The sequence below is a fragment of the Sycon ciliatum genome, chromosome 6 (genome assembly GCF_964019385.1).
Source record: "Sycon ciliatum chromosome 6, ocSycCili1.1, whole genome shotgun sequence".
NCBI classification, from domain to species: Eukaryota; Metazoa; Porifera; class Calcarea; order Leucosolenida; family Sycettidae; genus Sycon; species Sycon ciliatum.
In genome coordinates, this window is record NC_088648.1 from 26,270,972 (window position 1) to 26,297,308 (window position 26,337).

General features: G+C 43.4%; 1 protein-coding gene across 1 annotated transcript; it reads left to right on the forward strand.

Moving 5' to 3' along the window:
- The first annotated feature begins 2,982 nt into the window (after positions 1-2,982).
- Positions 2,983-25,154, forward strand: LOC135818923 (P-selectin-like). The gene is made up of 10 exons (XM_065332108.1): positions 2,983-3,095; positions 7,250-7,546; positions 8,296-8,484; positions 9,136-9,294; positions 11,692-11,853; positions 13,860-14,033; positions 15,130-15,303; positions 15,956-16,129; positions 17,187-17,369; positions 23,879-25,154. Exons 1-10 carry the CDS (start codon positions 3,014-3,016, stop codon positions 24,181-24,183), a joined length of 1,899 nt encoding a protein of 632 aa, XP_065188180.1. The 5' UTR covers positions 2,983-3,013; the 3' UTR covers positions 24,184-25,154.
- The last annotated feature ends 1,183 nt before the right edge of the window (positions 25,155-26,337 follow it).

Sequence of the window (26,337 nt, forward strand, 5' to 3'; positions counted from 1 at the left end):
GAGAAAAATGATGTTTTGTAAAAGGGTTGTGTCGCGTGGACGTTCGAGTGCAGTGAAGTGGAACCAAAGAGAATCTCGCTTGTTTGAAGAAGTAGCAGTCATGGCAGGAAGGGTTTCAGCAGTCAGGGAAGTCAAAGGGCTTCCAGTAGAATATTCCCTGCTACTCCTCTAGTCACAACGAAGAGTTTTTGAGCTGACCGAACGGGTTCCATCTCCTTCACTCAGGGATGGCGAAATTTCTAGCTGCTGCTTGCGGAAAATGGTGAAGAAATCTTCTCCAGTTAGAGTCGTGATGGCGATAGCGAGGAGGACCTGGACGACATCGATCCAGCTAATCGAAGTACGGAGATACTAGCTGTTTCTGGGCCTCACGCAAAGGGAACACGCGCAGCAGAGCTCATACATTTGCAGCAAGTTCACGAGGAAAAAGGCTTGAAGCCGGTGCAGTGTGAAAACTGTTTTGAATTGAAGTCCTTGGCGATGAAATGCTACTGAATGCCAGGCGAATGAGCGAGCAGATCGAGAGGCCTCGGCCTCCACTCGACACTTCCCTCGCTAGGCAGCTAGCTGCAAGGGATTGTGCCATGTGTACGGCGTGGAGATAATCGCGAGATTTCACTTGCTGGTCAGCACCAAGCAGACACTGCAGCACGCCAGCACACAATGCGCATACTAGTGGAACAGTTTAAAAGGCCGTGTTCTTGCTTGCTTTTGAATAGTTGTACTAAATTCACCCTTCCAAAGCTGCCATCTCAACTGGAGTCGGGTTTCCTTGTGGTGTGTAGCGCCAGAGCATGCGAGTACATGTATTCAGCCCCAGAATGTGCTGAGTGAGGAGCAAACAAAATTCATGGAGAACTGTGCATGGTCACTACAGCCTGCAGCACCAATTCAAGGGGCCACAACAAGCCTGCCCCCACATGCCTACCTTGTCATGTCACCTAAAAATCATCCATGTCTCTTCCTTCACTCTGGTGGATCTCTCTTCATTTCTCTCCTGTGATAACAATTTTGTGTTTTTTTTTGGATTTTTTAACACAATACCCTGGTGTGTTTGAGGTGCTTTTAATACCACTATAAGTCTGCCCACACCTGTAATATTTTGTTTCCTGACTTCCCATGCCCAGTAGAAGCTGAAAATGGGAAAAAGTCATTTTGTGAAATTTCACCCTAAGCCTGGTTTTCGCAGATTCTGGTCAATAATGAATTAATCGAAACCTGACGAAATTGGCTAAGAATATGTTCTTTGGATTGCGAATACACCATGAATCAGTGGTCGGTGCATCTCTGACCTTTGAAATTGCGTCAAGACACATTTTCACTGGACATAATCCTGTGACGTCTCTCTTTGCGATAGGTATGAACGTCTTGTAAATGAACACGACACATGGCCTAATCGAACTACTGTATCTGTAGTACCAGCTGGGAAAGGACCACGCTTTTACCTTGCTGTTAGTGCACATATGTTCACATGCTCGCCTTTCGGACCCGCTTCTGTGTTTATTTTACCGGAACCGGTAGTGGCCATCTGTCGACCGGGATTACCCGGGATTTGTTGTCTAATACTTTGTACAAGCTTGTGATACATGCCAACTGTAACTATCTATGGTTCGTTCAGTGAGAACATCAGACAATGCGTCGTCAGAGAGTAGAATGCAATAAAATCGGAAAGTCTGGAGACTTGTATTTGTCTTCATCGAATGGAACATCGCCATCGTTTTTCATAGATTAAAGCTTGCAAACAGTTGTTGGTGGAGGCGATGTTTAGTGGCGCAAACGAAGGAACGAAGAGCAAACTGCATAAGAACCGGACAATACGTATCTTTCAGGCAAGTCTACCCTATTTTATAATTTATAAGTAGGTAATAGAACAATGACTCAGCAAGTGTTTGCATCTGAAGAATATACGCATTGGACCTTGAACTTCAGTTGAGCAGAACCATACCAAGAAGGAGCGAAGGAGTAAAGCAAATTCCAGTCTATGCACATTCTCGAAAAGCTGCATCACCAATTTAGAATGGAATCAACACAAAAAGATCACTATGACATTGAGATTCGCCACCTGCGACGATAGAAAACACTGTCTGTGCATGGTTCAAGATAACTAAAATTGTGCCACAAATTTACACTTCTTGATGGCCTTGATGCTCAGCCCAAATCGTCCAATTTCGAATGAAAATCTGATTATCGAGAAGTTCAATCAAACCACAGTTTTGCAAAGTCACGCCACGGACGGCTAGGGGCAGGTTCTATGACGAAATAATGCTCTGTTTTTTACTCCCTAATTCTCCACTGCACGAAGAGTGCTCAACTCCCCAATCGAGATGTTTGTATCATGATATGCCCAGCCTCCAGCGTAGCTATCGGTAGTAGCCATACATCCTCGCAACACTCCCCAAGCGGTCTCAATCGAGAACGCGCCATCAATATATTTTGTGGCTAGTGACATTCGATTCGTTCCGGGAAATACAGGTTTGTTGTATGGGTTACTATTGTCAGTGCAAAATTTCTTGTTAGACTAGGTAGAGGTGACCAAGCTGCAGTGTATAGCGCACTGACGTTTGGAGCGCTGCCTTGCGTGGGAGCCACAATATACATCTGTAGATTATGGAAATTCCTATCTGCATGTGTGCATGGCTCTTTATGTTGGTTATGTGAGCACCACTATTTTAAGATTAAGTTGACATGGAAGTGGGTTGCTTCTAGTTCCCTTTCATACGCTGCACCATCGCTCGATTTTGGTCCCAGAATACCCGCGTGTTTTTGCCCCTTTCGAGGCGTTCTCCTGATCCAACGTGTGTGTAAGTTGTGAACCTGCTGGTATTGCATTGCTTGTGTACTGAAGTAGGTTCCAAAGTAAACCCACTTTAATACTGATGTTTTCTTACGTTTTGGATCAAATGTGAAATAATGCGGACGCGACTGCCATCATGGAGCCACATTATTATATTCTGTAACCTCTCTGTCTTTAGCTCTGTGCGTGGTCCCGGATGTAACCAGGTGTTCCATCAATATGAAGCTCTCGGAAGGGTTTCTTGGACTTCTTTGCGTTTCGGCTGTCTTATGGAATGGATACAATGCTAAGCCACACGTGGGTAAGCCATCTTCACTACGTGGAATCATCGGGTCGGATTTCGATGCCACATTGTGTGTTGCAATTATTTTCATAAAACTGATTTTAATTCGACAAATTGAATTTTAACTTTTCATATTACCCAATGCTGTAAGTGACCTGAGCTACTGGCGATGGTGCAAATGAGGCACCACCGACAGCGATGCGTTATGCAGCAGCACTTGAGCATCCCCCGAGAGACATCAACAAGACGAATACAGAGGAGCGTAATTCCCAATGCTGGAGAGAGCAGGCTGTTTCGACCAGATGAGCATGATCAATACAGCTACGAGTTTTAAGTAAGATATTTATAAGCACCCACCGGTGGAAAAGAGGCATATAGGACACTAACATAATTCGTCACTCTAAAGCCATTTCTTCCATTTACATCTATCATGTCACATTCTCTGTCCACCCTCCACTCCACTCGTTTCGCACGCATCCCCACATTCACTCGTACATGTATGTGTACACCACTATTGAACACGGCAATATAGCACCACAAAGCTCACTCAAGTCTACGCACAAAGACAAAAGAGGCCGACCCTGCACTCGTCACCTCCTTTTATCCCACACTGTGTTCCCTCATACCCATTCCCGGGTGGACAGAGAACACTAAGTCTCTGCTAATTCTTATACTGTGACGTCAAATGCATAAAAGTGATATTTACCTGATAATCCTGACTACGTGAAACTCTGAGCTGAAACACACATTCCCCTCTCTCTTGTATGTCACATGTATCTCTCTCTCTCTCACTTGTAGTTAGGTTATGCATCGTCATTAAAATTAATTATGGAAACCGCACAGTTTGTCCTCTTGGTGGCGATATTGAACTTTTCTCAACGAAATATTTGCTGGGTGGGAATGACGGAGTATTTTATTTCATATGTTTCTACTTCAAAATAAAGGGGGGGGGGGTGGTTGTCAACTGACAACCGTTGTATTTAGTTGATATTCACTATTTAGATGAAAATTCTTTTTTTAACCCTTTCCGTGCGGCTGACGTCTATACCCAAACGACTAATGACGTCTATAGACATCATGAAATCTGCGATGTCGAAAAAATATTGACGTTTCGGGCCAGTCACCCATCGTCAGAAAAATGTACAAGGGGCGACCCTGGCCTTTTATAACGAAAGCAAGCCAGAGCGAATGTATGTCAATGTACAAAACCAACGAAACACACAATAGCCGTATGCAATTCAGTGTATGAATTTGCATGTACAGCCGACAAGGAGAAGTGCGCTGAAAGAGTGAGTATGCAGCAGCTCAGCAGATAAAGCGCAGGAAATGTGTGTACGAAGGTGATTACCGCGATCATTGCGTGTACAACCCTGTGCAGACATGGCAAGATTTAGCAGTTTCACTGTGAGGATGCTAGCGCCTTCAATGGCCATCCGAAATAGATATTGATCTCCGGACGATGCTCTCGAATCTCGATGGACTCTCTAATTTTTCTTCTGGCCATCTGTGGTTCTACAGCCAGTACTTGGGCCTCAATGAAAATCACATAATTATGTGCTCTTAAGAGAGCATGTCTGAGAAAACCAGAACAATATTTTATGCAAGTCGATCTTTCAGATTTCGCTCAAATTTTGCAGGTAGGTTTGCTTTGGGGTGTGGAGCGACATTCCAAGGCCCGCTCAAAATATTTTTAAGGGAACCATGAAATTGGCATACTAGTACCCCTCAATATTGGCCCAACATTGGCACGATTTATGGGTCTACAAACGAGCCACGGCACAGCGTCCAAGAACAAGCTACGAACAAAACTCCATCAAGCCAACATTACCTCACCTTAGAAGAGTTCTTGGGGCAGCACCACTTAGCCACGCCAGCATCCCAGAAGACAAAGGCCATCATCCCTTAACGCCACAGATGATCGTCTTGATAATAGACCCTGAGGGTTTCACCGACATACCGCTTCCGACACAGTGCATACTTCTTCATAAAGAGAATGCTGGGGGAATCACGCATGCAGCTTGGCAAACCAGAGGAGCATGAGATCCAGGGGTTGAATGGTCTTCCTCGTCTCCATTGTTCTTGGCACCTCACTCGATATTGTTTCACGCTGCACTTCGATGGATTCAGCGCTGACTTCACGAGGGCATCTTTTAGGTTCAGAGTGTGTTCAGACGCAACATTGACAGGGAACCCCGAGCGCTCGACTGGATGCTTCCCTTTCCGCTGAATGTCTTCTGAGCGAAAGGGTAGCTTCAGTATAGCGACATCATTTTCAAATTATGGCTCATGTTGTTGTTGTTGTTGTAGAAGTTTATTTAACGTCGCACCACAAACAGGCGATTTCGCCTCCTTTGATACATGTGGACGACAGAAGGAATGAGAGAGAGAGGGGGGGGGGACAGAAGTATGGAGAGAGGAAGGGTAGAAATAAATAAGCAATCAACCTCAGGGCTACACCAAAGCAAAAACGGAATGGGAACATACTATATACAAAATAGCTTCATACATATATTGCAAAACACGTTTACTATTCTTCAGTCCGCTATACCACAGAAACACACTAGCCGAAAAGCATTTAAACGGAGCCATGATGCGCTTTTAGCAGGGCACAGAACTGAAGGTGGCTGGGCTCGGAACGGAGATCAGGCGGGAGCTGGTTCCACAGGACTGCGCCGATGAACTGCATGGTCGCTCGACCCGCAGGACCGGGCCAAAATGGTACTAGAACGAGGTGATGTGCTGCTCCCCGAGTGCGGTCACCAGTAACTCTCACGAAGAAGCTGGTGAAGAGGGAGCTAGCTCGGGAGAACAGACAACGACGGACAAAGATGAGGAGCTTAATGTTAAACATGTCCTCCAGGGTGGTGAGGCGGAGCTGTTCAAAGATCGGGCTCGTGCGCGACCACGGTGGCAGACCGAAGAAGCCGCGGATAGCGCACTTCGTTAGACGTGTGAGGGGCTCCATGTTGCCAATTTGAAGTGACGGATAAAAGGCGTTGGAAGCGTACGACAACCTACCCTGGATCATCGACCTGTAAAACAGGATCTTTGACGCCAGGGTGAGGCTTCGGCGGCTCCGCCACAGCGCACCTACTGACTTCCGCACCTGCTGGATTGTGTGATTGACGTGAGGCTTCCAGGAGAGCTGCCCATCTACCATTACCCCCAGGTACCGCGCTTGTTCCACAACTGCAAGGGCTGCATTCCCACAGCGAATTCGAATGTTATCTGTGTCAGGGGCTGGGCCTCTTGGGGTAATCAACAGAGCTTGCGTTGATTACATGTTGTTGGGCGGTGTGGCAACTTTTTGCGACCAATCTCTTCGATGATTACCTCGGGATAGTTGGTGCTTCGCAGCAATTTCTTCGCCATACCGGGACTCTCACAGGCTTGTGCCGGTGAGGACGAATTCTTTCGACCCCTGACAAAGTGCTGCCTACCGACCACACACTTGACGGAGCGATGCACTTGGGAATGAAAGTCCACGTTGACGCCACTGTCACTAGGCTTCCTGTACAGGCGGTGTGTAATGGTGCAGTCAGGGGTAAATTCAAAAGCGAACATCAAGAAATGGAACCGGTCCATTTTCACTGCTTTCGTAAGTGAACGTGATACTAGGGTGCTGGCTATTGCAATGGGCAATGAGTACCTGCAGAGCAGCTGAGCCATAGATCCAAATTGAATTTGTATCTTCGATGTACCTTGTGTAGAGAGATGGCTGGAGGGTGGCTGTCTCAAACATACGGATCTCGACGCAGTACATGAAAACAATAGCAAATGGAAGAGCGAGTTGGTTGCATGCAAATTCATACGCTCAATTGCATACGGCTATTGTGTGTTTTGTTTGTTTTGTACATGGATATACATTCGCTCTCGCTTGCCTTCGTTGTAAAAGGCCAGGTTCGCCCCTAGTACATTGTTCTGACGATGGGTGACTGGCCCGAAACGTCATTAATATTTTTCGACATCATTAATAAAAGAATTTTCATCTAAAGAGTGAATATCAACTAAATTGAGCGGTTGTCAATTGACAAACCCCCTTCTATTTACAATGCAGTTTCGTGATGTCTACCACTTTCTGAATTCTACTTCAAAGTTCAAATTATCGGTACGCATTTGGCGCTGGTGCACGTTGATCAGTTTTTTCTTCCTCATTCTGTTTCTTTTGCCAGAAACCTTCAATTGTAATGTTGCGACTGGCATGCATCTTATCAGCAAGAATCGGTGGGCCAACACATCAGAATCCTCTGTTCATACAACGTGTGCCAGCGTCGGATATATAGTCATTACCAGAGTGGAAGCTGAAGGGACATGTGTTCAAGCATTCGTGAACCATATAAGTGACAGAGTTGGATCAAGCACTGTGATCTGGGTTGATAATGGCACTTCCATCTCTTGTTACAAGAATACAACTGGTCCATGCCCCACACTTGCTACACCCGTTTGCAAACGCACAGGGACAATTGCAGGTAAGCTTTAACCACACTCGCTTTGTACTGTATAACGTAAGCAAAATGTTGGGGGGGGGGGCTTCTGGTAGACCTGGTTTTAAAAAGGATTTAAGATATTCGAATGGAGCTCAGTAGTTTGACGTCCAGTAAGCCCTTGCTATGTCACTTTAACCGTATAGCCACCCTACTGTGCCACGTTGTCTGTACGGTTCGTCAGATCTGCTGGCAGGAGAACCCGTCATCAGAGGTCCAATGAATGGTCTGCTCAGTCAGCCATTCTCCAGTCGCCCTGGTGCTTCTCCGCCGTCCGTCGCAGGATCTGAACTCTGAAACCTGCTGTGGGATGATGTTCGGACCATAGCAAGATAGAAAAAGTTTAGCATAAGCTGCTTACCATATTGTTGCTCAGACTAGCCCGCCCCTAGCTCTCCTCGACCACCCTGGCACCCCTGATACTCGCTTGACTCCTCTGTCAGATACGTCTTCTTTCGTAATTTTCTAATTCCTGTCTTTTCTTTTCTAAATTCTGCTTTTCGATTCACCTTCCTATCATTGGGCCTAGGTCCCATTTATTGTGCGAACTAGAATAGACCAACCATCCGGTCAGCCAATTTGAGTGTTTGTTAGGTACACAATAGAATGGTTACCACCCTCTTTCAGAAATAAGGCAATGGCGCAGTTACCTCCGTGTTATTATAAACCATCTGGACTTAATTACATTCGTATTGGCCTCGTTCTATTATTTTTGTCTTTCTCGATATTCAAAGCTCCGGGAAGTACAAGTTGCCCACGGTTCCAGGGCAACTTTCTGCCAAATGGAATGCTTACATATCCCTCCGGTACAACTTTCCCCTCGCAAGCTCTCATCGATTGCAATCCTGGATACTACTCTTCAGGTCTTCCATTACTTAACTGTAATCCGGATGGAAGTTGGTTTGGAATTTTACTCTGCCAAGGTGAGTTTAATACCAGGAACACACCGACTGTCTCTATCCGTGTGTTGGAGTCGGAAGTGTGTGCGTACTTGTCGTAATAGGAAAGCCTCAGTGTATATTCATTTGGTCTCTATTCCTTATGCTCGCTCCCCAAAGTGAAATCGATGATACGCTTATTGTTAGTGGCAGCTACAAGGCAATTGAAATACCTTGACAGCGCAATAAGTAGCATTTTCTATTGTAGGGAAAGAAAAACTACAAATTCCGGGCTATTCTTCACCATCATCAGCTATGAGGACTCCGAAATTCATTAACCAGTTTTCGGGCATTCTCTTCAAGTGAAATACAAGCAACCAGAAACAATGAAACATAGGGATAAGTAGCATCATAAGGGATGTGACCATATCAACTATGTGATATATTTAGCGAAGAATCTATGCACCAGGAGTGATAAGAAAAAAAGGAGAGAAAGAGAAGGTGAGAGGTGAGATAAGAGGAACTAAAACACACACTGTGTAAAGACAAACACCAAATGGATGTGACATTAACTAGTGGGATCAGCTGATGATGATGCTAAATGATGGTAAAGAATAGCTTGAGATTTGTAGTTTTTTCTTTCCCTGCTTTAACTTCCTATCTCCAAGAAATGTATTCCTTTTTTCCTCATCACAGCATATGATTGCAAATCCTCACTAGCAATTCGTCATGGAAAGATTTTGGGCACATCACCGCTGTTTACTGCGAGTTGCAACCTTGGTTACAAGCTGGTAGGTGATCCTCGGATAACATGTACCAGCGCCATTGGAAGCACAAAGGTACCATCATGCTCACGTGAGTTAAAATTAATTTTGGTAACGAATACGCCTTCTGATGATGGTTATTTGCCGAAACGTCGAAAAGGACTCTGTGAACAGAGCTGTGAATTTTCATTTTCTATGGAAATATCATTAATTTTGTGCTCATCACTTCTCTCAATACTTGCCTCTTTGTGATGCCATTGTAAATTCAAGTACACTGTATAGCATGAAAAAAGCGAAGAGGACGTTCTATTTATCCATTGTGCAATCGACTCTCGACTATGCCAGTAACATTTATCTGCACTGTCTCAGCGCCACCCTATTCAATAAGATCGTGACGGTCAGTCACATAGCAATGAAGAAGGTTTTTGGGTTTGACCGTATGATGTCTACTGAAATTGTTCTCCGCAAATATCATCTCTATTCTTTTGAACAGCTCATAAATCTTAAAATCTATGTTTTTGTGTACCGCTGCTTGACCCCACATCTTGCTAGTCCCCTTCTCCAATCCTTATTCCAGCTTAGGGCTGCTGTGCTTAGACACCAGGCTCGCATGCGCGGCCAGGCACAGCGTGCATTAGTTCTTCCGCTGTTTCTACGCAATATGGCATGCGTTCTATTTCTTTCCTGACGGCGGACAGATGGAATGCTCTTCCCACTGACTGCCGTCAGGCCCCGTCTCTTACTCTGTATGTAAACATGGTAAAAATTCACCTAGGGTTCCCAGTAAAAAGGCAACGCCTGTTGGGACTCCCCTAGTAAAATAGTAAAATCTACTTGTATTACTACTACTACAACTACTATGAACAAGTTGCAAAGTACTCGCATCTATTCTATGGTGAAATAGATATACAAAAAAAGATTGATTTAAGCGCTACAGTAAATGTGCTTTAATAGTAATACTACTGCCCAAAATTCACAAAAACACCAACTCACTGTGCTAACCCACGGCAAGGTGGATAGAGTCAGTCCGTGTCATGTAATTATAAAGATGGCATTGTCGACACTGAGGAGATCGACATTATTGCTACTACAAGTATTTTGGGGATCATGCAGAATCTCATATGACTCAATAGCCCAACACAATATAAGTTAGAAGACATTGAACGGTGGACACTTTAAATGTATAGGATGTGATGAAAAGAACATGTGGATCGACATGTGTTTCGGAGTACATGTACTTGATGTTTCTAAGCACCACCAGCTGGAAGTAAAGTGCAATACAAATGATAAAACAGGAAATAGAAAATAAATTACGATATTTAATGCATTCTATGAAAGTTTTGCAGTCATGATGATTCTTCATTGGATCAAGAATGATTTAAGCACTACAATAATGTGCTAATTGTTGTAATTATAGGAACACTACTGCTCAAAATTCACAAGGACACCAACTCACTGCGCTAGCCTACGTCAAGGTGGATAGAGTCAGTCCGTCTCTCCAGTCCGTCCGTCCCTCCAACCGGAATTGGTTATGCATCTTGAGAACAGTGGACCAGTTCCCTTATCATTGTTACCAAAATGTATAATCGGAATCCGTGACCTGACTTGAAAACCGACACCTCTTGATCACCAAAACGTGTCAATCCATTCTTCGACTCTGCATACCTGGAACCTGAAAACGTGAACTTAGAGGAAGCTATGTTACCCTTCTAAGGAGATAACGTGATGCTCATCATCCCATACGAAGTCGGCTACTGAATTTGTATTCGCAGGAGCACGTCACTACTATAGCTCTTCATGAACCTTTGTATCACAGGAAATACCAATTTACCTATACTTCAAGAATCATTTCAAAATGTTGAAGGACGCTTCACGCAGCTTCATTACACTTGAATAGTTTGCAGGCAACCTGCCTACACTCAAGAGAGCACTGCATTTCACACAGATCCATTAGAGGTATCGTTTCAACATTTCGGTCTTCATGACCATCATCAGGAATGAAGTGGACATGGAAAAAACAGCAGTATAAAAGAAGGAAGCAAAGCGCGGAACCTAGTGACAGCGCGCGTAGAGAAGTCCAATCATTAGTGTCCTTTCGAAAATAGTTTACTTAAACACTTTTTTTACTTGTTTAGGGGAACGACACTAACTGGAAAGTCTGAAGTTTGACATTCTAGAGTAAACACAAAAGGACCGAGAAACTGCAAGTTACGCTTACTATAATGTCCACTAACACCACCAGTTACTAAACAATCAGCTTACATGTATGCGATAACATTGCACGACACTGACGGACGGTACTGACCTTCTACAACTAACTGGCTAACAGCTCTTGCACATCTTGGATGATTGTTTAGTAACTGGTGGTGTTAGTGGACATTATTGTATGCGTAACTTCCAGTTTCTTGGCCCTTTGTTATCCTTGGCTCTCCATCCAAGTCGATTTTAAAATTCTAATTTCAATAATTTTTATTTTCTCTGAAAATAGAAATGTTTTATTGCGCGCTACCAACGGTAATTCAGAATGGGACAGTATCAGGAAGCTCACCGCTTTTCACTGTTAGCTGTGAACGTGGTTTCAAGCTGGTTGGCGATGCTCAAGTTATATGTACCAGCAATACAACAACTACCTGCGTGCCGCAATGCTTGCGTAAGTTTTTCTGATGTGTAGCTGTGTGATTAACGGTGACCACCTGCCTATTGCATTCTTCCTACTACCCTAAACAGTTGCCAATATATAAGATAATGAAAAAATCTCCAGTTACGCTTCCATAACTGAAGCCAGGGCCTTAGCTATTCTTGAGGAATGCTAGCCTACTGTCATACTGTGTGGATGAAGGATAAAGGGGCATCGGTTTGCAGCAAAAGAAAAAAATTGGCGCGAGAAATCTCTTCTCACCTACTGCGCGGGGCTCGCTAGATGAGAAGCAATATACATGTAAAATGTAACACGAACATATAGAACCACGAAAATCATTGATAGAACAAGCAAATGGGGAAATAGAGGCAAGTCCTCCATGCACGTCACACACGCACAAACGCACTCAAGCACACGATACTTTCCAGTAGACTATGCTCCCCTCTACATTCTTTCCATATTACCGGTAGCTTTCCAGGTGCAGGAACAAGACCAGCCAAAGCACGCATGTTTCTTTTCGTGTGAGTAGTCAACTTTAGAGGTAAAACAAATCAAAAAATCAATCCGGGTACAGAACTGTTTCGGAAAGATTGTTGTTTTTGTGTCTTTTGTTCGTCCTGTTTAGGTCATACTGAGGGGAAATTGTGAAAATATCCGTGGTTACCATGGATAGTTGCCGCTGAGCAGGAGATTTGAGAGATTTAATCCACTCGATGAAATCCAGCTCGAGGCCCCGCTTTTCCGCCGAAGATTATAATCATGCGCTGCTTCCACTGGATTTCTTTATGTTTCCTTATGTTTTATTGCGTTCTGAAGTGGAGCAATACTCTAAAGGCTGTGCTGATGCAGCTCTGGCCCAGGAGCGGGGTTGACAGTCAGCCAGAAGCGAATGGTGACAAAAAAGTAGCTCGTGCGAGTGAGATTATTTTAATTGTGGCCGTGATGAAAAGCAGAAGATATTAGTTTATAATCTGAGGATTGTTCCCTCAATGTGACCGGCCCCTAACTCTTGGTTTCGCCTAGTTGTAAGTAGTAAGATACAGTTTGCACATCCGAGTTACCACAGGCTTACGATCGTGTTATGAAACACAACCAGCTTAGAGAAGTTTCGCTCGTGCCGGGCCACCACCATGCCTGACTATACCAGGGTGGGAGATGCAGCGCCATAAACGGCGAGGGTGAGGTGGCTAGTATCACGACCAGTTCCCAATAAGGGGGCGAACCTCGTTAGTTCCATCTCTCTTTCATTGGGGTAAGTTGCTTTATTGGCGAGGTGAACCGCTGTTTACCTGCTACAAGAAAATGAAGCTGGGCAGCAAAAACCTGGTGACATTAGCGTTGGTAATCTCAATCTTTTTGGGAAGATTGATGTTTCTTTGTGTCTTATCAGAAAGGCAACCTTTCATGATTTTATTTTTATCAGCAGTGGAAGTGCTATTGTCAGGCCAATCGATGTGACCCTTAGACATCAACCATCGCGGTGCTCCGTAGAGTACGCTAGATACATGTAGTTTCATGACATGTGTACACTTGAGTTGGCGGTGATATCTCTTGTCTTCAAAGGTTACAGATCCAAGCGCTTCCAGAAGAGTTGACTTTCCTTTGACTCTGCGTACGCCATTACTGGAATGTCTGAACCCGTGTTCGAGATTGTCGCATTAGCACGGCCTTACTTACAAGTACATTCACGCCAAAACAATGCTTATCTACGATCATTCAGCAGCCTTCGAGTGCAGGAAATCAGGGATATGCGCAGCATGCACACGTGCTGGTTCACCGCTATGCCTAACTTTATAAATATGACAAATGATTCTAAAGAAGCTCTGGGTACATTGTGAAGAAGAGGTTGGTGCGAATTCGGCGATAGTTGGGGAAGTGTGTGTTGCTCCCTACAAGTCGGCAGGAAAACCGCGAGCTCCCATGTAGGGAGCAACACACACTTCTGGGTACATTACAATTTTTAATGCCATATAAAAAAAGTGTCAATCAAAGAGTGATCTATTCTTGTGATTTTTCAGAAATTACCTGCGGTGCTCCTTTGACCCCGGTAAATGGACTTACCACTGTACACTCGCTCACTACATTCAGTAAGGCGTACTACATCTGCAAGGCTGGCTTTGTGGCAGTGGGGGATACCTCTACTACCTGTGAGGCCGACGGATCTTGGTCTGGTAGACCACCTATTTGCGTCCGTGAGTACTCTCTGAGGAGTGATATTCCAAAATACTCGTTACACCAGGACGATACATATCCTTTGTTATCATTGTCTTGAAAATGACATTAAGATGGCTTTTAGAAGAATTTGTAACCGACGTTTACAAGATCTTGGATGGGGGTGTATTGTTGTATTTATTACTAGGCAATCCCAACCTCATTAAAGTACTTTATCCACCGTTCCTGTTCCTGTCCCTTTGCCCGTATTTGCCTGTATTTGCCTGAAGAGATAGATACTGGCTCTTAACGTCTAAATAGCAGAACTTCATGAGCGACTCTGACTGACGCTGCTACCTGGGGTTTCACGAGGTGTTTGTCGCGCTGGAAACGAAGCGCCTCTGTAATTTTGTGTCCCTGGTTATTGTTTGGCCTGGAGAGCATTATATATGTGGTGCAGGCACAATCTTCCTCAGCCTACTCAAGGTCAACTGATGCGGGAGAATTCCCCGAAACACTGTGTATTGAGCAAGGAGTGGTGCCTTCTTGCAGGTTTGCCCAGTGTGAGGCGTGGCGTGATCCTCTTTCGCTCTGGATGGCAGTCGTGAATCAGTCAAGTGTCACGTTCGGCAGAAAGCGTGTGTGCCTCGTTGGAACAATCCACTTCCTTACATTACTAACGCTTAATCGAAATAGACGAATTGAGGCCTCTTGGCATTAGAAGTTTCTCACATCACAAATGGGTATAATCTTCGACCTGGATCCACTCAGAATAGTCGACACGAGGACATACTCGTGCATATTTCTCAGGTCAGTAGACCCATTCAGGGAACTTACATAGAATGTATTGCAATGGCAGAGGAGTTTGTTGCGTGAAATGCTAGCTTTCGAGAACCAAATCGCGCCTACACCCTGATCTCGTTTTGACTGCCATCTTGTCTCCTCAAAAAAGAAAACAGTTCATAATGGTCACCAATAATTGCAAAGCGTTTTAAAGTAAAGAAACGGCTCGTTTTGGAGAAATCTTAGCTTTTACACTATGTGGTCTTTACAATCACAAGAGGTTAAGAAAATACATCTCTGGTAACTTGTTGGAAGGCTAAGTATTTTACTGCTTTGTTGATCCTGCTTGAACAGAAATACAATGCCCACAACTTGCTCCCCCCAATAACGGTACCATTGAAACAAGCTCTCATTCTGTATTTGGTGTCACCGAGTTTCGATGTGGTGAAGGATACTCACTCCTCGGCAAATCATCAGCAGTTTGCATGAGTGATGGGAATTGGTCCTCAGCTACACCCAAATGTGAAGGTGAGACTATTCTCAAATGCAAGCTTTTCGGCCGTGGAACGATAGCGAAATGTTTGATTTGATTGAGTCCAGAGAGTCCCTGATGGAATTACTGAGAATTTCTATGTCCGCTGATGATTTAGCTATAACTACACGCCATAGGTTCCATTTTCTTTCCGGGACGATATTGGACCCAACTGCAGCATGAACTACCAATGCGACGCTATAGTTGAGATTTGCATTCTGATATTGAACCTTGAATGGATTGAACAATTCCGCCATGCTTCCAAGTTTGAGAGGGCCGAAGCAGTTGGTTTTCTAATAGATTTTCGCAAGCCTAATAAAGGAAAAGATTAATAGGTAAGAATGGACTTGGATGGAGAGCCAATGATTAATTTATAATAAGGAAAAACGACTAAGGAGCTACAAGCTACGCTGTAATGTCCACTAACACCACTTGAGCTGATTGTTTAGTAACACCACCGATTGCATGAGGGAACTGATACAAAAAGTGCATGATCCCGGTCGGATTCCAATGAACACCTCGTGGTACCCACGTAGCAGCTCTTTACACTATGTGGCTGGTACAGTGACAAGGGGTTAAGAAAATACATCTCTGATAACTTGTTGGAAGGCTAAGTATTTTACTGCTTTGTTGATTCTGCTTGAACAGAAATACAATGCCCACAACTTGCTGCCCCCAATAACGGTACCATTGAAACAAGCTCACATTCTGTATTTGGTGTCAGCGAGTTTCGATGTGGTGAAGGATACTCACTCCTCGGCAAATCATCAGCAGTTTGCATGAGTGATGGGAATTGGTCCTCTGCTACACCAAAATGTGAAGGTGAGACTATTCTCAAAATGCAAGCTTTTCGGCCGTGGAACGATAGCGAAATATTTGATTCGATTGAGTCCAGAAAGTCCCCGATGGAATTACTGAGGATTTCTATATCCGCTGATGATTGAGCTATAACTAAAAGCAATGGGTTCCATTTCCTTTCAGTTGTTTACTCACACCCCTGAGCCCACTAGTTAATTAATGTAGCGTCCAATTCATGTTTATCTTTACACAGTGTGTGTTCTTGTCCCTCTTGTCTCACGTCTCACCTTATCTTTCTCTTTGCTCTCTTTCCCCCTTTTTCTTACCTCCCCTTCTGAATAAATTCTTCGCTACATTTATCACCTAGTTGTAATGGGTACCACCCTTGTGATGCTACCTATCCCTATGTTTCATTGGTTCTGGTTGCTTGTCTTTCATTTGAAGAGAATGCTCGAAAACTGGTTCATGAATCTCGGAGTCCTTATTGATGATCATGGTGAAGAATAGGTTGATATTTGTAGTTTTGAATTTTTTGACATGTTGTCGCACTCCTTGATTGTATATGATCTGGGTACTTTGTTGGACAGTTAGTCATAACTCGTAACAATTTGGTCGTTCTCCTTTTTCATATTGAATAATGTTCAAGTTCTTAGAAGTCCTAATTCTCCGGCCCCTAGTAGGCCTTGGCGGATAATGCCGGCAGAACAATTGGCAGAATTCGGTACTTTTTCTGGTAGGTTTCATGCATGTTTGGTATGTGGATAAAGAAATGGAGCAGAATTCGAGGAATTGCACGCCATAAGGTTTGTATGGTTCTGCCAATTTCACTGCTTTTCGAGCAGAATCTGCCACCTTTTCGAGCATTATCCGCCAGGGCCTAGCCCCTAGGCGTGGTATATTTCAAGCAGTTGCAGCCTGCTTTTAGTCACCAGCAGAACCGTAGTCTGTGAATATCCTAAAGTGTGTTAGCAGACTGTGCCTAACTGCCTATTCACTTCTTCACAAAGTACTGATTTGTCTTATATTAACTATCATTGAAGATCTACAGCGAAAGATGTTATTTATACGTATGCTTCCTTAGGGAATTGGTGCAAAGAAATACCTATTATCAATAACGGGCGCATCATATCGTCAACCACACTCCATACAATAGGAAGCTTGTCTGTTGTCGTTTGTTCCGTTGGATTCTACCTTGTCGGCAATGCAACTGTTCAGTGTACCAAAAACGGAAATTGGGATACAACAACATTTCCCACGTGCGTAGGTAAGTAAACTGAATGAACTAATATTTCACAAAATGGCTCTCCCCTTCCCGTTGAATTTTCGCTAGACGATAAAAGTGATCAAACATGGAAAGAAATCAAGTAGAATCAGCGATGCGGAAATTGGACGTAGTGATGAACAAGAAAATATGGATAATAAAATTTCCTAACCGATTTTTAAGAAACAATCATGAGGGAAATGCGCAAAGAGGTTCTAAATTTTGCTCCCAAGTTAGGCCACTTCTCTGTGACAAAAACACGCTTGGCTTTGTTTAAATAACAAGAACCTTTAGGCTGGAGGAAAAAATTGGAGGCGCATCCAATTTCGAAAGAAGTGTCAGCACCGACGCAAACCACACAGTCAAGTAAAGCCAGCTTTAGTATCCGAACGTTTCGTTCCCGTATTATCATGGGTAAGTACAGGGAATAATGGAAACATGTCAAATAACTGCTACTTATTGACCCTCACGAAAGCCACTGATCAAGACAACGGAAAAGCCAGACACCAGACGAGTGACCGGACTGTGTGGTAGAAGGGACGAGTCAGGACCTGCAACATCGTAACTGACCACAAGGCATTGCGCAGTGGAATGCATAAGTCAAGTGCAGGGATATTGGAGGCGAAGAACAAGATGCGAGATTCTTAGTTGAAGTGAGGTGAACGGAGAAGATGGTTTCTCAGTTTTTGCCCGTTGTAGATCTGTATTACATTTGTCTGTTTTGGTAGGGTTGTATTTAGAAAAGCGATCCTGTCAGCTTTTCTATTATTGTGTTCACATGACGCTACCTAACGACACCGCTATTCAGACACGTTGTCTACGGAGCTACGTAAGTTTCTACGTAAGATGCTCGGTACCTGGTCCTGGACAAGGGCCTAGGGAGCTACTCCACGGCTCCTACCATCGCGCGGCCGGCTGGCGTGTGCATTGCAGACTTTTTGTTGTTGCCTTTTCGGATGTGCATGCACGAGGAACTTCCTTCTTTGGAACTGCTTCTTGCATGAGCTGTTTCGGATATTTCGTCTCCTGGCCTGGCTTATTTCGTTTCGGCGCTGCTGAGACCTCCTTTCGCGGAATATTACTCAATGACAGGTGAGTTGACCAGTTCCCTTTGATTCATTTGCTTGTGTTGACTCTTTCATTTACGAAAAGTGTGCTGATTTTGGGCGGAATGCAATAAATAATGGAAAAGCTGACAGGATCTCCTTTCTAAATTTAGCTTTTCCGCTGCCGAGGCCTCCTAGATCCTGTTACGGAATACTCAATGACAGGTGATCTCTGAGTTGACCAGTTTCCTTCGATTCATTTGCTTATGCTCACCCTTTCATTTACGGAAACGTGTGCTGATTTTATTCGGATTTAGATCCATTTTTATCTCTTTGCCCTTGCCTACAGTGTGCGTAGAAGGCGAGTTCACCTTCTTGACGGTAAGGCTTATGTTAGATGTGTTGTCAAAATACTCATATTCATTGCACATTAGTACGTTACAAGTAAGGGCCTACTAAGGCACTGGTCAGTGGCATACTATTGTCGGCAGTTCCCAATCTGGACGGAAAGGTTCAAGGACTCATTGACCGAGTTTGCCAAATAAATTCGCATATCAGGGAAAATCTCCATTGTGGAGAGGTTCAGTAACTTGTTTGCTTCATACGAAACAAGCCAATGGGTGCAGTGTCGTCTCGTGAAAATCTCGTTCTTGTATGATTGGACTTGTTTACTCGAGTCTGGGCTGTTTGATTTGTGAGTACCGCCGAGATTGCACTGCCCCAAATAAAGTTTCGTGCCGCCAAAGCAAGAATTACGATCTGCAATCTGTTTGTAGTACCTGAAAGAATGTGCAGTACATGTATCGTACTTTCTCTGTTGCTGTTTCAGTTGCCGTCATGTTGCTTAAGAAACGTTCAGTAAAGAGGTTCTGCAAAACGAAAATTCGAACGAAGTTTCGCGACAGTCCTTGCGAAAGTGTGTACGAATTTTTGCACGAACTTTGCGTTCTGCACATTTTCGTAGTTTGCGCGGGCCAAGTGCACGTACGCCATGACCCGATCTCACGAAATGTCCTACGCCAGTTCATTTCGCGTTCCCTGCAAGTTTCGCGTCCAAAGTTGCGAAAGTTCGTGCGAAGTTTCGCACTTCATGATGTAGAGCGAAAGTTTGTACGCATTTTCGTTTTGCAGAACCTCTCTTGTGACTCTTTTGTTTCATACGAGACGAGTCAATGAGTCGATGTGGCTTAGAATCTTTCGCTGTAGAAGAAATCTATTTGTATGTCTATTGGAGAAATAATAATTGTATCCACTGGTTATAAAATAGGTTAAGACAAACTCACAGAATAAATACCATCGGTCCCTTGGTGTTCGTCCTAAAAAAGGTTCGACTGGATATCATTCATACTCACCAAAATATATGTAAGATTTTATTATCATGGAGTGCCTTGTTTATCTCTCAGTATCAGTACCTCCAACCATAGCCTTGAACCTTTTATCCTCAGGATCAGTGTAGTTGTTGGAAGGAGGTGTCGGCCTCAGCAATGTATTTGTTTACATTTTAATACATGTTTATTACACTAAGAGCATCAGCAGTGAAATTTACAAGTGTGAATTTTAACAATCAAAGCGAGAAATGAACAAAGGAGAAAGGAAGGAAAGACTTTGATTGTTAAAATTCACACTTGTAAATTTCACTGCTGTTGCCCTTAGTGTTATTTCTCTAACTTAGATTCTCTATAATAGTTTAATACATGTTTATTCCCTTGATAGGCGACAAGCCTCTGGGTCATCCTAATAAAGATATGGCCCAATATCGACCTTCGGGGCTGTTTTGGTGAAATTGATTTTTTTATTGCAAATTGATGTCTTGCCTTTGTAGAGTATTGTGACTTCGTTTCACGGCCATCAGACCAATATTGACCGTGTAGAGTTGCATTTTACAGTCAGGAGTCATTTTAATCAATTGTTCTTTTTTTTTACAATTCTAAAAGATCAGTGTGTTTGGAGCCACCAAAAATTGTTTCCATGTGATATCAATATCCAACTAATATAGTAAAATGTTTTGACTGTTCAGGTACTTCATTTCCAGCATTCCGTGACTTTATTGAGGTTGTGTAGTTGCAACAGCAGCAATAGCAGCATTAGAAGGAGAGGTGATTTATCTGTTCCCCTGGTGATGGACATGCTTGACAGGATAGTCTGCAACAGATTTTGACGGAACACCATGATACATGTAACAGCATTCACATACTTTTTGTGAAGGAGTCAAACAGAGCAAATGCGTCCAGATTCGCCTTGTTGCACTTTGTGGAGACTGACAGTTTCCAAACATCAGTAACACAGCCTGACAAGCGTTTCACACCACCAACTCAAACCCAACAGAATGTTACTCGAAATTGCCCAGCCTCGTGTGCTCCGTGATGGTCTGGTTCGCCATTACTAGCTCGAGTATCGGGCTTGCCATCCAAAACATTTTTGGATCATCGTCGCAAAGAAAACTCGCATCATTTCGTGCTTTTTTAGCAGGTCTCGCGTGACACTCAGGAAACTGTTCTGCCACCCGCGCAAGGGCGGCCAGCGACCTTGCATGCGGGGTAACCTCAGGAATCCACCTGGTTGTCCTTGCCTGGAGCTGTAGCAGCTATCGCCGAGGCAGACTGTGATTGGCCTTGATCATACTCATCCAGGCCAAGTCCTCATCATCGTCGCCCCCGACCGGTAAGTACCGTGTGTTACTTGCGATCGATTCGCCTGACATGGGCTCTCAGAACTAGAAGCGCTGTCGCCGCTTGACAGGATATCCACAAAGAACAATGCATCACTGTCCATGGGATCGCGGCTGCTGTGCTCTGTGAGCCCAATAACCAACTGACACAAGAATCGCCTTCAATTTTCTTCCGCTTTTGTCGTCTCTGCACTTTGCTTTGACGGAGTCGATTTTTTTGCGAACAAATTTGTTTTTAGTGTTTTCTCAAAAAACCCGCGTAGCCCCGAAGGTCGAAAGTCTCAGATATCGGGCCATATTATTATTATTGTTCCTCCTTTGCTGTGTTGTTTTAGAAAATCGTGGACTAACAGTTTGAAGTCATTGAACTACTTCCAAAAGTTGTATCGACATCAACAGGATTACGATTTCAGTGCAATATGATGCTGGATGACCTTATCACGATAACCCATGATTATAAACCATAATAAACACAGAATCAACAAAAACATCTGCGACACGCACCGCATGGCTACATTTCTCAAATAAATCTGACGAGGGTGGGGAAATCTGAACTATCTGAAAGGCAAGACAAATTTATGACAGAGTCATGAAATTCTGCAACAGCAACATTTATTTATTTATTTATTTATTCAACATCTCCTGGCCCGTCCGAAGACTGCCAATAAACATGAGAGGTCAGGTGATAGCCAACCACGGCAAGCTAAAAGGGAAAAAAAGAAAGATGCTGTCAGAGAGGGAAAGATGCACAGAATGACCTCCGTATAAAAACAGTATAACCACCACTACTCACATGTTTCCCCGCAGAAGAACATGCATTATGCTAGTGCCATTTTCTGCAAAAAAAGGCTAGCACATCAATGCGTATAATACGGTATTGATAAGATCAAGAGTACATAAACCTCTTGATATGATGTGAAGGCCATCATTTACATAATTATTGATATAGGGCATTCCAGATCCATTGATTGGTGACAGAAAAAACAAAAGAAATTATAGCAATAAAAACTGCTTTATGGCAGTTTTCTAAAAAACGTTATTGTGTTCTAGTCCATGGACCCCGTCTAAAAAGTAAGAAATTAACGAAATGTGATAGCTGAAAATTAAAATTTCACACAAAACCTCACAATAATCACACACAGAATTAAAAGCTACATGTAGAAGACCTTTTCCCTCGTGATCCTCTTTCCTATGCATGCATGTTGCCAATTGTTGGTGCAGTGGAAGTTAAAGTTGAAAGCAGCATTTCAAGTGTTGTGATTATTGTGAGGTTTTGTGTGAAATTTTAATTTTCAGCTATCACATTTCGTTAATTTCTTACTTTTTAGACGGGGTCCATGGACTAGAACACAATAACCTTTTTTAGAAAACTGCCATAAAGCAGTTTTTATTGCTATAATTACATGTGTATCGAAAGTTGTCCCCTGAACTAGGTGTTCAAAAGGTGTTTTGTCACTTCAGTTGTTAGGGACTAATCCTCGTGAAAGTGTCAGGAATGCTGCTCCTCATTAACGTTTTCAATATGTTTTATTCATTTCTTCGCCTTCACCCTGTTTTTGAGATGTTCAGCTGAATTTTAATTTTCCACACGTATAGCGTGAGTTTCTTTTCTTGATCGATGCTTTTGCTTTATTTCTAAAAGTTTCTGTATTTTGACGTTTTTCCAGTATTGAACTCGGATGGTGAGCCAATTAAATTATGACTGACTGTACAAGTATAAGATCTGGTTAAGTTGGTGGACAGTTAGTCATAACTTGTAACAGTTTGTCCTTCTCCTTTTTTTTCCATTATCCCGGCCGAACGCAGCGAGGTAGGCGAGAAATGATTTCTCGCGAAATATTTTCATTCGCAAATATAGCATCTGGTGTGTTCTTTATTTTCGCTTCTTTTCCTGACTTCTTCAGTCAGTTTTGAGTCTCACCAGAGTCCCTGCCCTTCCATCCTTCATTTCTGTGCATATTATCATTCCTTTTTAGCGCTTTTTCCGTGATGTGCTTGCCATGCTTACATGATGCCTAATCGTCATTGGGGATATACACCCGGTTTTTTCCTTCACAACTGCGTCCGTCGGCGCGAGGTATTTTTCTCGGCTGCCTCGCTTCAGGAAATTAATCTGACTGTCCCAAGTGGTTCTGCATCATGACCTATTTCTGATATCCACTGGCACGCCTATTCTATCTGAGACACTCTGTTCTCAGGCCTTACTTTCATACCTCACTCGTTATCCGGTTCACATCTGGCCGCGGCCAACTACCCTTCACTGTGTGCGTTGTCGCTATTGCTGTCTATGTCTCTGTGTGTGCCAGTGTATGTGGAGCGAGAAGGGAACAAAAATGTTCGGTTACTGGCTTTACTTGACTGTGCGGATTGCGTCGGTGCTGCCGCTCCTTTCGAAACCTTTAGACTAGCAAGGAACAGCGGGATTGCGACACTCTCGCTCTCACATCTACGTTCTTTCCCACTGTCCTGCGAAACCCCTGCTGCTGTTCATGAAGCATCGAATTACGGTATATTATTAGAAATAAAGGACGATGTGGGCATCCTAAAACCTGAGCGCACTGCGAGGGAATGCAACGTACTGCAAGTCTTTCCAAGATAGCACTGGTGCATTCACTAGAATGTGACTGTTTTTGTACAGCCTCTTTTAAGGGCAAATTAACACAATGGTTTAAAATGCAATATATTATACACTGGAGAAGAAATGAGAAACATGCATGTTTAAAAATAGAGAATAATTCAAGCCCAAACCAAAAAAATGTGACTGCTCCTTGTTTATGCTTTCTCTGGTTTGAAAACAGGAATTGGCAACGTCACCCGAAATGACACATCTGATGACAAGAGTAGAACCTCCCAGACAATGTTTGAACCTTATCTTGTGGGAGGTGCGGCAGGAATTGTTGTGGGATTTGCAGTTGCTGTAGTAGTGGTTGCTGTTTGGATGAGGGTTAAGACAGACGGAAAGTTAAAGATCACAGTGGAATCAACAGAGCCATTTCCTGCGCCTGTTTCTGTTGAACTAATTGAGAACAGTGCTTATGGAGCGGTAGATGTCCCTGAAGTTCAAAACGAGTGCGTTTATGAGCCTGTAGACGAACTGTCGTAATGCATTGCCACATATTGGATTTATAAATGATTTATTTCGCCATGCAGAGTTTTGAACGCTTGCGCAGATTTCATGTGTGTCAACTGTCTTTCGACTTCCCTTTTCCGTGTCCTCAAGTGATGTATACTGCACGTACATGTATGCCTGATAACAAATATTCGAACTTAGAGCGGCCGTCCCCCAGTTCCAATTTCCTTCTTTCTGATGTAACACGATAAATCCTTTTAGCCCTAGACCAAAACCATCTTGCAGTTCGTGCCACCTTTACACGTTGTCGCAGGAAACCTTGGGAACTCACAACAAGTTGGAGGGTTTTGTACGATTTCATAAACATTCGATTGTTCAGATAACGGATATTATAGTTTCCGACCCGTTCTCTCAAACGTTTCCATTAGACGTATATCACTCTGCCTCATCGGATGTTGCTGTTTCAACCTTCACCTGCAATACAAAGCATTCGGAGTAATGAACCGGTCGATTTATGTAAAGCTGTGCCAATCCAAAGACACTATACAACCCTGTAGGAATATTCACTACATCCTCTTTTTTTAATCGAAAATTTATCTTTTTGAAACACACCTTACATAGATGTACATGCAACGCATGTTTGCCCAGGATTCAGTTTGGCTCCATTCAATGTCCCGGGCCAGAATACTTGGAATTACCTACATGCCTCGATCGTAATAATGAATGTTATGGAAAGGTTCACTCATGATCTATTTGTAACGTTGATAGGAGTTGCTTTTGTACGGGCAATCAGGATACAATTCACAGTGGCATGGCGAATGATTAGAACACAACACCAAAAAAAGAATGTCGTTAGGATAATATTTCTTGTCTTTCTCCTTTTTTGGATATACTTGTATGCTTGATTCCACAAACCTGCATCAATTTTATACTTTTGAGCACACTGCTGTAGCGTAGTTGTAGTTTGTTGACAGCATATTATCGTCATCCTCTTCGTCATAGTTCCACCCACAGATACATCGTATTCTCTCCCCCCCCCCGTTTACTCGCAGTTATTAGTATCCTATTATCTTACTATGTGCTTCCATAGCCTTTACTATGTTCTTCCATAGCCACTTCTAGGCTAAGCCTTCGCCATCATTTTATCGGGTCGTCATCCCGTTTAAATGTGCGAAGTGAAATAAAAACCAACCAACCAACCAACCCCTCCACACCTCATTTCCCGGCATCATGATTCCGTTTTTGTTTGATTTTGCACACCTCTTATTGTGTATGTTTGTAGTAGTATTAGTAGTAAAATTGACATATCAGTGGCAAGCCGCTTATGTACAACGGCATGGGAGAGGATAGCAAAAATGAAAATATATTGTTGGGGAAATCCACGTTATTATCGAATATACAACAATGACGGCTGTGGGGTTATAACAAATTCCCATAATGTGGAAGTACGTTATTATTGTTGAAAGCACTAGGTGATCTGCACTCCACAATGTGACCTGTGCGATTATATCGTTAAATGTGTGCCTGTTCCGAGCCACCAATCGCAGTGTCTCCAGGTCCTTCAGACTCCGGAGACGCACGGACGTTGCCTTGGCTAATTCGTTGCCTATCACCACTGGTAGGGTGATGCGCGGGCGTCCGAGCCAGCCCTGATTCTGTCGCTGGAAATACGCTGTCGTGCTCACCTGCGCTGGAGTTGCTTCAGAGAGGCGTAGAATATGACCAAACAGTTTCCACCGTGCTCTTCTGCTTAGTAGGGATATTATTGGCTCGGCATTGCAGCGGGTATATGTGTTGGAGATAATTTGTTTGTATGTTTGTGCGTGGCTTGTATGTTTATTTGATCGTTTGTGCCTGCACCTCCATGATGGTGTAACTTTAGTCATATAATATTATGGCAAAATTTCATTCCATTGTTTTAGGGGGTTACCTCACCAGTGTCGCCTAAATTCTGATGATGGTTTTAGGTCGAAAATTGGTTAACACTATAGCATTTTCAGCAAAGATATCACTTGCTTAGGTAGTGATGTAGGGTTTTGGGGTTATGAAGCAGCTGCAGTGTGAGGAAGGCTGTATCATTTGTGTTTATTAGACAGATACGTGGAGACGACGAAGACACACAGTACCTAAAGTGGGTTGATCGTTGATCACACACACCCACTCATATATCCCTCCCCCCTCTCCCCA